General features: G+C 33.6%; 1 protein-coding gene across 1 annotated transcript; it reads right to left on the reverse strand.

The window, feature by feature from the left end:
• Positions 1–2,033: 2,033 nt before the first annotated feature.
• LOC129233500 (fibroblast growth factor receptor-like) lies at positions 2,034–10,820 on the reverse strand. Its single transcript, XM_054867519.1, has 3 exons — positions 10,724–10,820; positions 7,139–7,244; positions 2,034–2,153 (listed from the first exon to the last, which is right to left on the reverse strand). Exons 1-3 carry the CDS (start codon positions 10,753–10,755, stop codon positions 2,034–2,036), a joined length of 258 nt encoding a protein of 85 aa, XP_054723494.1. The 5' UTR covers positions 10,756–10,820.
• Positions 10,821–15,708: the final 4,888 nt, after the last annotated feature.

The following is a 15,708-nucleotide window of genomic DNA, read 5'->3' on the forward strand; positions in this document are numbered from 1 at the left end:
TGTTGGGAAGGTTTATAGATTAGTTCGAAAAAAAATCGACAAATTAGTTTTTTATTCGAAATTAATTTTTTTGCCCAAAAATGGATCTCTTTACTCGAAATAATTAACGTATATCTCAATTTTAATTTCATTGGAAAGGGCCAAAGGACGCAAAAATACCATTTTAGAATATTTTAAACCAACTGTAAAACGGAAGATTAATCAAAGAGGGAAAAAAAAAAGCATCTTTCGAACTGCATTGTACAATCAATGGAGGTTTATTTATTATCAATATACTAAAAGACCATGTTTCTTTAAAACATATTTTTGAAGATTTGATAAGAAGTGCCAAAGTATTGATAATTTTTTCAAGCAAACAATTAGCAACATGAAGCATAATCCTATGATTAAATATTAAAAAAAAACATATTTAATGTTTTATACATATATTTGAAAGTGTTTTTTTGAGCAATCACGATTGCTAATTTTTTTTCATTTGACCGTCCTTGATGTTTGGTTCCTTTTTGAACCCCACCGTCCTCTGCAGGCGCGACTCCTCCCGGTAGCCGCTGCTCTGGTCGGTGGTGTCCATGTCCTACACACACGCACGCTCATACACACTCACACACACGCCAACGTACTTACACACAGGTCTACGCACACACACAAGCTTACACATACACAACTGTACACATGTAACCGCCCAAGAAGAGAGACAAGAGTCTTTTTTTAGAAGGGTAAGGTAGTAACTCGTGTCGCAACTCACGATTGCGAAAAACATAACTTGAATTAAAAATTTCAGAATTCAAATTAATTATAAAGTTAAGCAGGTTTTTTTTTTTTTAATTCTTTGACTACTTAAAGATGAAAATGTGAGAATGTTGAAATGATCGCTTGCGCCCTACAATTTCTTTTCAATTTCAACATTGCATTTCAAATCATTTCAATCTCAAGTCTCTATGACCTAAGAGATGAACCATGTTGGAGACTCAAGTCCAATTGTCCATACGTTATTTACCTACTGGTGTGTTAGTGGGTAAATAAATTTTCAGAAATTGTATAGAAAATATTAATCTTGATTGGTGTGAGTGGGATTCATCTGAAATGACAAAGAAAATCGATACCGTATTACCACGCATTATCCGGCATGCTGCGAAATTCGGGGGTCTTCAGATTTTCAATAACACTTGCCTGGTCCTTTCCGGCATGCCGGAAAAAGCGAGGTTAGAAAAATAAAATTAATACTATAAAAAATATATGTTCAGCTTAAAAATGAATATAACTTGTATACATATCTTACTATTTATTGGTATTAATAAACAGTTTACTTTTGAAAAAATATTTACTAACAATGTCATTTGTTATTTTAACAAGAAAAATAGTGTTTAATAACGAATAATTTTATAAAAATTAAATTAAAACTAAGTAAACAAACAGTTAAGCAGCATGTTACCACCCAGTGCTAAAAAAGCTACCATAGCTATTCAATAAATAAAAATTAAACTTACCTCTCTGAAAGGAACATAAAATAATTTATTAAAAATAATTATGAATAAATCGCAGTAACGATCATTGCTTCTGGATTGATTACTTTACTGGCATATAATTCATGTCATTAATAATGACCTGCCATAAATGACAAGCACATATATGAAACACACATTTTATTTATTTATTTTTTTGAAAGAAGGTTACTTTCGGGATTTATTTATTTATTTCTTTTCAGTGGCTTGCTTTCTGATTGGATCTGAATGGTGAAATTTACTCTTGTTTTGTTTCAAAATAAACCTCGAATGATCCGGCATGCCGGAAAATTCGAATTTTCCGGCACGCCGGTTAACTTCTCGCTTTTTTTTCCGCCATGCCGGAAAATGCAGGATAATACGGTATGTAGGTAAATCATGAAAAAATGTTGTGCTCCGCCAATGGCCTTCAGTTTAAGTAGGTTAAGTGTTCTTGATATTGCACGAATTGCTTCACCTCAGACACTAGTCTCTCCAAACCCTGTTTCGCCGTCTTCAACATCTGATTTCTCACTTTCTCCGAGATCCAGATCATCTATGTAATGTGTTCGTGTAATCTTCAACTGTTGAGCCAGCGATGCGAAGATAATCATTCTTCTTCTTCCTTTCATCATTCAAAGCTTGATATGCGTCATTCATCTCCTCATAAAACTGTAAAAAAAAATCATGAATAATAAACTCGCTCACTTAATATAAATGTCAATTCTTTTAATTAGGAGAGTTAATTAAACCAAGCTCCCCACTCTCGGTTTTTCAAATTTAATTCAGAGACTTCGTTAAGAGAGTTAACAAAACCAAGCTCCTCACTCTCGGTTTTTCAGATTTAATTAATAGAGTTCGTTAAGAGGGTTAATAAAACCAAGTTCCCCACTCTCGGTTTTGCAGATTTAATTAAGAGAGTTCGTTAAGAGAGTTAATAAAAACAAGTTCCCCACTCTCGATCTTGCAGATTTAATTAAGAGAGTTAGTTAAAACAGTTAATTAAACCAAGCTCCCCACTCTCGGTTTTTCATATTTAATTGAGAGAGTTAATAAAACCAAGCTCCCCACTCTAGGTCTTGCAGATTTAATTAAGAGAGTTAGTTAAGAGAGGTAATAAAACCAAGCTCCCCACGCTCGGTTTTTCAGATTTAATTAATAGAGTTCTTTTAAAACCAAGTTCCCTACTCTCGGTCTTGCAGATTTAATTAAGAGAGTTCGTTAAGAGAGTTAGTAAAACCAAGCCCCCCCACATTCGGTTTTTCAGATATGAAATCACAGATATTCATAATAAAATTTATCATGTACTTCTAATTACGTACACCCAAACCTGTTTTTGTGCGGTATATGAAAATTTAAATCAGATTGGACTTCATTGGCGATATTATTTATGAAACGAGTGCGAACGGATTTTCAAGAGTTTTGTTGGATTCAAGCAACCGTATACTTTCATAGGTACATGTAGAATGAAGTCTGACAAAAAAAAAAAAAAAAAAAAAGTATAAAATCATAATAGTGCTTGAAAGTTGCATTTTTACACATATAGCACCCTACAGGTAACGTACGTTTGTAGCGCAGCGTGCGTTTGTAGAGGGTAAATTCGTTCTGGTGCCCCCCTTCAAGAACTTTTAATTCTTAAGACTCACGTGGTTCCTACTCAATATTTACTATAGTTTTTGTAATCGTTACATGCATATGTAATTATGTAGTAGGGTGATTCAAAAAAAAAAAAAAAAATCGATTTCTTCATTTCGGAATCGCGTTACCTTTCAAAAGTTTTAGTTTTTATTGTCTCAATTGGGAAAAAATAATAAAAAAATTCTAAGTTGATATCTTCAGTTCGCTTATGAGGCTGAAAGTTTGAAAAAATATGCTAAAAACTGAATTTTTCAAAAAATAATAAAATCAGTTTTTTTATATTTTTATAAGGTAGCAGGCATAAATTGCCAGTACATACCGTAGTTTGAACCGAAAAAAGTATTTTATAGCTTTTACCATGGCCCCACTAAATACGCTTATGGGCCTTGACAATTTTTGAATTTTCTGTGTTAAACCGATGCAGCTCATGCATCCACCAATCTATGTCAACGTTTCAATGCAGCTCATGCATCCTCCTATCATGATCCATGTTTCAAAGTTTGTTTATATTTTTGATTAGACGTCGCCCATTTTGACCACAAGAAGCACCACTGGGTACCCCTGCATCTACCAATCAATGGCAAAGTAATGGTACAGGGGTGCCCTGTGGTGCCCTCTTTGTTGCCATGAGTTTCAGCGACTGCTACGGCCTATAAGAATTAAGTGGGGTCATGCTTTTACGTAAGATCTTTCGTTTGAGCATGCCCCTTAAATTGGGCTAAAATCTGCTCAATCTAAGGCGCGTATGCACGAACTAAAGATCTCATTTAAAAGCTATTAAATATTTTTTAGGTTCAAACTACAGGGCTGTACAGGGTGCTTCTGAATTCTTGGGCGAAACTTTAAGGGGTCATAAAGCATATGAGAACAAATGATACAATGTCAAGAGTAAGGGCCCAAACGTCTTCCGAAGGAGATAGGCACCATTAAAGTTTAAGGTCCAAAATTTCAAGTGATGATTAAAAAAAAAAAGAAAAAATTGGTCGATTCGTCTGCAGTTTTCGCTAAAATTACTCGTTTTTTCAGCATTTGCTTGAAAATAAATTTTAAAGATGTAGTTTAAAAAAGTGCCGATAGAGAGCGTTTTTAACTTTGGAGTAACAAACTATTTTTACCGCTATTTTTGAATCTCATTAAATGTTTTCTAACGCTTAGACTTAAACTTAAATTTTGAACTTAAAATCTGAATTGTTGGGAGTGATTAAGTAGCGAAAACTGAACTGTCTCCAAAGGTTGAAATACATACACTTTGTCAGACCAAAATGGTTTCATCAATGCTAATGTGTAGTGTGACGTCATGAATTTTACTCTAGCTTGATGGCAGGAAACACAAGCAGGAAGGAAGTGGTTTTTTGACGAAGCAATTTCAAAAATTCTATTCCGATTAAAGTTGGGCTTCTTTCTATACTTCAAACACGATTCGCTCCAATAATAGTCATTTAAATTGGCGAAGAAGTGACTGCACCGTTATTTGAACTGTGACACAAACCTTGAATACGAAAAGTAACCCATGATCAAGCCACGGAGTACAACCATGACAAAACAATGTTATTAGTCCTTTTAAAAGACGGTGACATAAGAGCAGCTTTTAACTGGAAAAAAAACCCTGAATGAGGTAAAGCTAAATTTTTTGACATTCCAGCGTGTAAATGTGAAGAATTTTCATTATGTAACTGTAAAAAATTCTGATTGTTCCCACCAAACTGAGTTAAACACTAATTTAACAAAACGCGAAAGTCTTTAAAACTAAACCTACGTTAGGTAGTTGTTTATAGTAAGCCCCGACTTTAAATGGGAGACCGTATGTACTGTCTAACCACGGATTGTATGGAAAGGCAAACATCCGGTTTACACGCGGAAATGGAAGCATCTATTAGTTTTCAGGGATGTCAGATTTTGCAGATGTATGCTAGCCTCTCAATTAAGCAGAGTCTCATTCAAATGAGCGGAATACGCGCATAAAATTTTTATTTTTCCCCTCATTCAGATGGAGTCGCCTTAACTGGATGTTTACCAATTCCATACAATCCGTTTTCAAATAGTAATTAGGTATTAAAATAATTCATCGTATAGTAATTAAAATCAGTGTTTATTTTATAATTGGGTATTTAGCTTGATTTTTGTACGGGAATTGTAAAATAAATTTGATTTATACGTTTGGGTATAGGAAATCGCATCTAAGAATGAAAAATAATGTTTTACCTTTTAGTACCTCTTCGTTTTTTGAAGTCGTTTTTTTATGTGATAAAAATTTATGGCATTTGTTGTTGTGGCAATTAAAATAGAGTTAATCTTTTTCTAATAAGCAGTTTTGATTTTTTTTTCTAATCCCTTTTTTTCTTTTCGCCCCTTTTCCCCATTTCTTTTCTTTTTCTTTTTTGGTAGGCGGAAGGTGCCCAGCGACATAACTAACAAGCCTTTGCTCTCTGCAGCCCTGGCAGTGGCTTCAATTGATGATCCGGTAATGAAAAGAAAACCATCGTTTCCAAAATTTTAAAAGTATTTTTTTCTTAAAGAGAATTTTCATAAAAACATAGGATCTGACCATTTTTTAAATAATTTGTTTCAGTGTAATATTAAAAAAGAAAACTTCAATCAGTGCACTTTCATTGCTTACGCCTCTGCCGATGACATCACAAATGATGAAATGCCATTCACAAAGCACAATATCTAATTTACATCTTTACTCACGCGTGCTGGCAACGATGGGGCTGATAACAAGCGTAGAGAGCAATATTTAATTCGCTTCTTGATTATTATAACGTGGAATCGCGGTAGAAGGATGCGCTAAAGATGACGAACCTTGTATAAAATGTTATCATTATTGGAAGTGCAGTTTGAGAAGATGTGGGACTTGTATTCCAAGCATGTACTGATTGACAGATGACGGGAAAAATGACAGCGACAGAAATCGCAAAAAAGGTGTTGTACAGAAACAAAAGGACATATAGCCTTCGTGAGGATTATTATTAGTGTTTGAAAAACAAAATCTTATATTGTTAATTACGGGCAGGGTAAACTGTTTAGTAATATTTGTAAAGTGCAGGAGAAAAAAGATTTACCGGTCTTTGCACAATTTCTTGCGCAGATGATATTTAAAACGAGCTGCGTCGCCCGACTTTGCACAGTCTACCTCGAAAATAAAAGTTGTCAAGTGACGCGTGTGCAACAATCAGGCTTGAAGAAAAAAAAATCACCTAAATTTTGTGGCAGATTGCGGAAAAATAACCAAAAAGGAAATATTTTAAATCCCTCGATGTCAGGAAAAGCCTCAAAACAAAAGCCAGAATTTTATTTATTCATATTTGTGAATAATAATTTTCTTCACGCTACAAATTTCAATAAAAACATTGTTACGGGAAGTTGTGATGAAGCAATGAATAATCATTTGAACGGAGAAAGCTTTCAAAAAATAGGGATTTTTATGTCGAAAACTAAGCATCAAAAGTAATATATATAGTTTTTAATGGATATCTCCGCTAATTATTATTGGAGTATTATGTTAAATGGCCAAACAAAATTACGAATCTTTCGATACCTGGTTCGATGGTTAGTTCATTGGCATTCGGGAGAAGTAACTCGGACATAGATACATACATACATAGGTGGAAAGGTGAACATCCGCTTCACAGGTGGAAACGGGGGGCCTCTATCAGTTTGCAAGGATGCAAGTTATTACACAAGCTTGCCAGCGTTCGCATAAGCTAAGTCACATTGAAACGAACGAAACACATGCATCTCATTTTCCCTTCCCCCTCCCCTCTATCAGATCGAGTGGTCTTTACTGGCGTGTTGACAATTCGATGGCAAACGTGGGCACAGATATGCACGTGCATTTATTATTTCTCTTGCTAGTGAGGATAATGAAATTATGTTGTTTAAGTTTGTTATTTCGTTTTCGTAAACAGAACATGGACCGATTTTATGTAACTTGATAACCTTACTATTTATTTATAAACTATTGTAACGTTGCCTTTTAAATGGTAATCCGCAATGAGAAAAGAAAAAAAAATATTTACCATTTTTACGTTTGCTTCTAATAAGCTTCCCATTTCTTCAGCAAGGAAATCAAAGTCAGGGCGCATATTTGGATCATCCGCCCAACAGTCTTTCATTAAGTAATATCTAGAAGTGGGAAAATATGACATTTGTCACTTTTAATGAAACAGCGAACATGAACACAATTTGCATTAAACAAATACTTGTCATTGAGCATGCGTAAAAAGTATATAATTTTAAAAAGAACTAAAAATTATTAAGTAAAAACGGTGTAAAAATCTCTTTAGGAAGATCTGAATGCGGCCAAAAGGAGAGGTGGGCTCATAAACCCCACTCTAAGTAGAAATAAAAAAATCAACCTTTTACGCAACACCGTATTTGAGTTAGATGAACTATATACAGGGTGATCTAAAAATGACTGATACTTTTGAAAAATCAATAAAAACTAAACGGGCAGCGATAGAAATACATCAGACTTCGATATATGGTCACCAGCATATAAGGTCACTTTTCTAAAGTCCCGGCTCGCTGAATAGGACTTCTGTGTTATGTATTATCGGATATATGGTCAGGTCATTATACATTTATCGCTTATAAGGTCACTTTTGTCTGACTTCTTTAAATGATTTCATTGCCTAATAGATTTACTTCCAAGAATTTTCCGCGATATACAATCCTTAAAAAGTGAAAAGTCATTTTTCCTATTAACGTAGTAAACTAACAGTAGAAAGTGAGTGTCACGACAGTGATACTAAACTATGAAGTAAGTAACGTGGGCACTCAGTATGTACATATCGCAATTTTTTACCAGTCATTAGAAGCCGAAGAAAATTTTCAGAAGATACTTAGAAATCATTGTGCTTAAACTAAAGAAAAAACGCGTCAATCCTGTATTAATGTAATTTTAAGGAAGGTAAGTTGCACATCAGTTCTTTGCTTGGGCATATTTGAATGCAGTTTTATTCTAAATGGAAGTTTTAAAAAGTATTTCAAAATTTCTTATTAATTCCAAAAAGTTCAATTGGTTCAAATCGATTCAACTATTATAATTTTATAACCTGATGTTTTTGGACGTTTTACATTTTGAAAAGAATTAATGTATACATCCTTGTAAATAGATCCTTATTTATCAATAAATATACATATGAATCGGTTATAAGGTCACCCCACTTATAAGGTCAGTTTTGTGAAGTCCCGTGGAGTGACTTCATATCGAGGTCCGACTATACCGTTTGTTGCCTTATGCTTAGAACAACAATAAATTTTCAGACAGACAAACTTTCAAAATGAGTTACAACGTTCCGCAACAGATGGTGCCGCAGGTATTTAAACAGGTATAAATGGTCTTTGTTTTCTTTCATACCTTTTAAAATATCTGCAGTGCCATCTGTTGAGGAACGTTACTTTTAAAAGTAGTTACAATGTCCTCAACAGATGACACTACAGGTATTTTAAAAGGTATAAAAGAAAATACAGACTGTAAGATTGCCAAAATGATCGGCATATTTAAAAAATCAGTGCCGCCCGTTTAGCTTTTATTGATTTTTCAAATATACCGATCATTTTGGCGATCTTACAGGCTATTTATACCTGTTAAAATACTTGCATCGCCATCTGTTGAGGAACGTTGTAACTAATTTTGGAAGTTTGTCTGAAAATTTACTGCTGTCCCAAGCATAATGCAACAAACGGTATTCAAGGGCGCCCATATGGGGGGGGGGACAAGGGGGTGCTCAAGCCCCCCCCTTGCGAGGAGAACTTCCTTGCTTTTATTGCTTTTTTCTTTGCAAAAATGTAAAAGAATTTCTTTTCTATGTATCAATGAATAAGTTATTAAAAATGTCAAGTTTTGATATCTCTAATCTGTACTGAAATCAGTTTCCATGAGGAAAATGTTCTGCTAAACCATTGGGAAAATTTCTGAGCGCCCCCCCCCCTAGAATTTTGTATATATGCGCACATGATTATTTCTATCGCTGCCCGTTTAGTTTACGTCGGTACGCACATACAGACGTCACGAGGAAACTCGTGATAAGAACTCGAGAACTAAATGTTTCGGATGTCCATATTTTCTTAAGTAGGGGAATGTGGGGCAAGTGAAATAGCGGAGCAAAGTGAAATGGTGAAATATTTACTCCCCTTTTAGCGCCACCTATCTAGCAATTTTTAACTATGTAGTAACTCATGTAGTTTATTCCAGTCAAGATAAAGTTACCTCTGAAAATCAAAGAATATGATAGCAATTTTCAAAGATGGATATTCATATCGTAATATCTTGCTGTAAGTCAAAAATTATTTTTGTTATTATTGAATGATAAAGTTCTTGTAATTAACATTCTAAGTATAAATTGAGACCTAATATTCGGTGCAGTAATTTAGTTAATATTAAGCTTATTTGAATTTTAAATACTGTATGATCAGAGAAGTACATGTGGAGCAAAGTGAAATAGTTAATTTCGTTTCATTATTCAACTGTTTATTAAATCCCTTACGTATTCTTTATTAATTACTTTATTAACACACTTTGACTCAGCAATTCAATTATATATTTATTTATTCATTCACTAGTTTTCTTATTCATTCACTCTTTCACTCACTCATTAACTTCTCCGCATACATTAATAAATTAATTTAATTATTCGTTTATTTTTTTTCCGTGTTTCATCATCGACGTTTTCGCGCCCGTCCCGAAAGTGTTTAAACCATTCAAAAGTTCTTGAGCGGAATAACGCTTAGTTGCCGTAAACTTGGTTTAACTTTTCGTGTGTTTCTGTAGCTGTCCTTCCCAATTTCAAACAAATGAAATTTTCAAAGAATTAATGTTAATTCTTTGCTCCATTTTCACTTCGACGACAGTAATTTGGGAGCTTCGTTTTAGTGCGCCTTCCCACGAGAACCACTCACTTTAGAATGGCGCCGATTGCATGTGCAAGAGAACGCTCTTCAATATGCAATAATCAGCGCCATCTTCCATCTTTTTGTTCTCCCACAGTTACGTCAGTCCTGGAAATTAAGAGCTGGACTTTTTAATAAAGTAGAACTATCAGGAATGGGCAGTGGCGCAGCGAGGGGTAAGGGTGTGGGGGGGGGGGGTTGAGGGTGAAAACACCCCCAGAAACATTGGTTTTAACATAAATGCTAATTCTAATGCAGTAGTTTAAGCATATGAAAGGGCTGGTTTGATCGAAAAATTCCTTACAGAACGTATTTTTGATCAAAAAATCTCCTTCAAAAGGCATTTTTGATCAAACAATCCTCTTGAGAAGGTATTTTTGATAAAAAAAAACCCCTCCCGAAGGTATTTTTGATTTAAAAAAACACCCTCTTGAAGGTATTTTTGATTTAAAAAAACACCTTCCAGAAGGTATTTCTGCTCAAAAAATCCCCTTCAGAAGGTACTTTTGATTTAAAAAAAAAAAAAAACCCTTGCGAAGGTATTTTTGACTAAAAAACACCCCCAGAAAGTATTTTTGATCAAAAAAACTTCCTACAGAACATTTTTTTGATGACCCCCCCCCCCCATCCGGAAGGTATTTCTGGTAGCGCTAGTGGGTATGCGGTACGCTCAACCAATATGAACTCAACTATTAAAACAGTAGACTTACATTATATCTGGAGCCAGTTCGGGCTTTTCCATCCTGTACCCTTTCTTAATCTTTTTGAAAAATTCTTCATTCACTTCCAGTCCTGGATATGGGTTGCCGCCCAGTGTAAACAGTTCCCAAAGAAATATTCCGAAGGACCACCTACACACAGATGAATGGATAAGTCAGTAATTATTTATAAACAGGCGTTCATGAAATTATCAATTGTGTCCATCACAAAACTTTTTTCTTTATCTTTCTTGTGATAACTTACGTGCAATCTCAACTACTGGTATTACGCGTCTTGTAAGGCAGGTAAAATTTCCGCTTGATTGATACAGGTAGTTATCAAAATATGGAAACACCTGTGAATAAAATTGATCTTTGAATGTGCTTCGTAAGTAATAAAGAATAAAAATAGATTTCTGTGCGTTTTTTTTATATATATAAATAGCAATGTACATATGCTGGTAGTATATCGTGACTTAATTGAAGTTCTGGAAGTTTTGGATTTTTTTCAATCGCGTGAAATGTCGGACATCTCAAATTTTAAAAGAGGCCAAATTGTTGGAACAGAAACATCTTAAATTTTTGGCCTTTCTAGAGATATTTAAAGTCATGACAGCATACACACAGCGCGGTAAGAAAACCTCGGCAAAGCAAAATAGTGGACGGAAAGAGAAGCTCAGAGAAAGAGACCGACTGGCATTGAAGCGGATTGTTATGTCTAAAGAGCGAGCACCAGCAGGCAGAAAAAGTGACCACAGAACTAAATCACCATCTGGATTCAACAGTGTGAGTCAGATTTCACCTTTATTAACAGAACATTTACGGCAGAGTAGCGATTCCCAACACACTCGTCACAGAGTGTTTCCATTATTTTGATAACTACCTGTATCAAGTTAGAGCGTTTTAATGGCTTGGCAGACTATGCAACTTAAGGGGGGAAACCATTTTAGACGGATCCAAAAATCCCTTTTATATATCATAAAATGTTAGTAGAACTATTCAAGAACATGTTGCCAAACTTTCAATTCAAATTTCCATTCAATTCCAATGGGTCTGATTATAGCACAGGCCAACTAGGCCTGGGCCTGGGGCCCCATCTTCCTAAGGGGCCTCAAATTTCCTAAAGAATTATGCATAATAATTAAAAATAATAATAATAACTTATTAATCGCGAAAACCTTCCTTGAAGGAGAATTTTTATTCATTCTGCTATTAGCGAATTTACCATGTCACAACTATGAGGGGCCCTGAAGGGATTCATAAATGCACATGGTTAATGATTTACGAAATTCTGGGATAGACAAAGAGGCCCCAAAAATGAATTCCGACGGGGGCCAAAACTGTAACCACCGTATCCCGTTATAGAGTCTTCAGGGGGCCTCCAAATTATTGTGGGCCTAGAGCCTCACTTTTAGTTAGTCGGGCCCTGCTTGGCAGAATTTGCAACTTAAGGGGGGAAACCATTTTAGACGGATTCAAAAATACATTTTTTATGTCATAAAATGTTAGTAGGACTACTCAAGAACATGTTGCCAAACTTTCAATTCAGAATTCCATTCAGTTCCAATGCTATGATCACTTAAAAAACTGAAGATTCGAAAATGTTCACAGCGGTTTTTTTCAATCGCGTTTTTCTCAAAACGACATTTTCCCAACTGGCGTGCATTCTTGCAAAAAACGTTATAGGCCAACTGTTCTGACATTTTGTGCGAATATTCTTTATTCAATGACACTCTATATGTACCGAATTCTGGGATGACATTATTGTTAAAAATATGTTTTTAATGCGAAAAAGCTGAACAAAATCGGTAGAAAAACGTGAATTTTTGGATCAAACACCTCAAAAGTATGAAATATTTCATTTTTTAAACCAGAATTAGGTTCATATTCTGAGTAAATATGTTGTTGACGATAAAAATAAATAAATAAATAAATAAATGTAATGATTAGAGTTAAAAATTGTGAATTCAGGAATGCGCACCAGCAACAAGTTCTGATGGCGACCATCCATGGACATCAGCTTAACTCCTCTATTTCTGGCAGAAATAATTTGAAAAAATTACAAAGTGTACTTCGAAATATGAATAAAACACCCTTCATGTTTGAACAAATTCTGATTATTCCTTCCTGTCATCTCTCTGTCATCTCTCTATTATTGAAAGAGAGAGAGAGAGAGAGAGAGAGAGAAAACCTCACACCGGAAGGAAGAATCAAAAGGAAACTTAAAAAAAAAAAAAAAACTATGATCGCGTCACTTCTATTGAGGCGCAAGAAAAAATGTGTTCCGCTCTTTTTAAAGAGCATCTAAACGGTTAAAAACTATTGGTAATTAGGGATAGCTAAGTAATCAACATTACATATTCGGGTATGTCTTTTTTTTTTTCTTTCTTTCTTTTTTTTTCTTAACTTTGACTTGTACATTTAAGACTCACAGCATTGTCTCCCAAGAAATTCATTTCTGTAATTAGTTTTGAAGGTTTAGCTACAGGGGAAACGTGTTTCAAGGTTTGAAAAACAGGCAAAGAATGGAAATTTGCAAAAAATTTTATGAAAACACAAATGTTTAAAATTTTTGTTCCAAAACCATTTAAATGCTTCTTTTTAACTGTCTCTTCACATATTCTTAAGACCAACTACATTCCTATACAGTTTTTATGCGCAAATAAACCGTACATTTTCGTGAAATTAACCAACAATCGATTTTTTACCATTTTTTGTAGGGTAGACCGACCAGTAAGTAAACACCACCCAGTGAATGAACAGCGCGTCATTAAAAAAAAAAAAAAAAAAAAAAAAAAATAAGCTTCCAATTTTTTTTTCTAAATAAATTCACTACAAAAGTGTTCTTTATTTATATCCTAAGCTATCTGACACCTGATTGGTTAAATTAGATAGGCATTTTTTTCCTGAAAAAATTGAAATTTTTACTGCCGTGAATCGTTCTTTTTCTCTTTCAAAATAATAAGGCTGGTTTTGTGCTATCAATTATTTTCATAAATATTATTTTTATTAATAAATTTTATTTTTCAGCTCTACGAAAGAAAAATTAAGTATACATATTAAGGCTATGGATTTAAATTGTTTCAGTCAATGCAGAATGCGTATATTTTCACGTAGAGGGGTGTCAGTCACTGGGTACGAAAAATTGCGAAAACCCAGTGAATGAACACTGGCAAAATTTCTTTTGATTTAAAAATAAATTTGAGGATTCTTTGAGATATTTTCATTTTTGTACTTTTTTGTAATGCAGATAGTTTTATGTGCTTATTTATTTATATATTTCATTATATATTTTATAATTTCTTTATTTTTGTCCTCGCAAACAATGCACTTTTTACTGAGTTTTATCTTTTATCTATCTATATCTCAATCTCTATTTCCCGACCTACCTACATATCTATCTATCTATCTAGCTACCTATATATCTATCTATCTGTTTGTCTCTGTCTGTCTGTCTAGATTTCTACCTATCTGCATGTACCTATCTACTTATCTATCAATCTAACTATATATCTACCTATCTACATCTATCTATATCTTTATCTTCCTTGATAGATAGGCAGGCAGATAGAGAGATAGAGATATAGAAAGAGAAAGAATAGATTGGTAGATATGTATGGTATGCTTGTATATAGATAGATAGATAAATAGATAGAGGAAGATATAGAGAGAGATATATTAAAAGTAAGAGGTAAATAGATATATATGTAGATAAATATAGAGATAGAATAGGTAGGTAGATAGATAGATCGATATATTTATTGATATATAAATAGATAGGTAGTGGTTAATAGATAGATAGGTATATAGAGAGACTGATATAGAGATAGATATAGATAGGTAGATAGACTGATAAAGAGATAGATAGATAGATAGGTAGACTGATAAAGAGATAGATAGATAGGTAGATAAATTGATAGATAGGTAGATATACAGATAGACAGTTAAATAGGTTGACAGGTAGATAAGCAGGTATGTAGATAGATAGATAGATATATTAGGACAATAGATTGGTAGATATTTCGATGTACAGATAAATAGTTAGATAGTTAGGTAGATTGACAGATAGATAAGTAGATAGATAGATATATAAGTAGATAAATGGATAGATAGATAAGTAGATAAGTATACAGGTAAGTAGTGAGATAGATAGATAGATAGATATATAGTGGCTCGATATAGATAAGTAGATAGAAAAATAGATAAGTGCATAGATAAATAGGTAAATAGACAAAGAGATAGATCGATAGATGTGTGGAAAGTAGTGTAGAAAAATATGTTTTTACATTAACTGATAGATATATAGATAGACAGATGGAGACATAGATATATATATCGAAAAATAGGTAAATAGATTAGTAGATAGAAAAACAGAAAGATCTATAGATAGATGGATAGAGATATAGAAAGATAGATATAGATAGATAAATAGTTATATAAATAGATAGATAAATAGATATAAATAGTTATATAGATAGATAGATCTCAAAGAAACTTAGTTTCTTTTTGAATCAAAATTTATCATGTTCATTCACTGGATCAATTTGTGTTTATTTACTGGTTGGAGGTGTTCATTCACTGGGTCATTGTGCCATTTTTTCCTTAAAAACCTAAAAAAGTCGGAAGCTGTACCATTTAGGTTCCCGGGATTTTTTTGAGATATTCACATAGATCAATTAAAATGTTTTAACTATCACGATCTGTATAGTATAGAATTTAAAATTACTAGGATTTTTTAAAAATGAAATTGTGCTTAACTGTTCATTCACTGGTCGGTCTACCCTACATTGCAATATTTTGCCTTTTACGTTTTTTTTTTTTTTTTTTTGTTAATATTACGAATATTTACGGTTTATTCGAGCAGTAAAACTGTAAAGAAATGCAGTTAATCATAAAGATATGTGAAAAGAGTGTTATAAAAAGAAGCATTTGAATAGTTTTAGAATAAGAATTTTCAACATTTGTATTTTCATAAACATTTCTGGAAATTGCCTTTT

Source organism: Uloborus diversus, unplaced genomic scaffold (assembly GCF_026930045.1).
Source record: "Uloborus diversus isolate 005 unplaced genomic scaffold, Udiv.v.3.1 scaffold_471, whole genome shotgun sequence".
Classification (NCBI taxonomy): Eukaryota; Metazoa; Arthropoda; class Arachnida; order Araneae; family Uloboridae; genus Uloborus; species Uloborus diversus.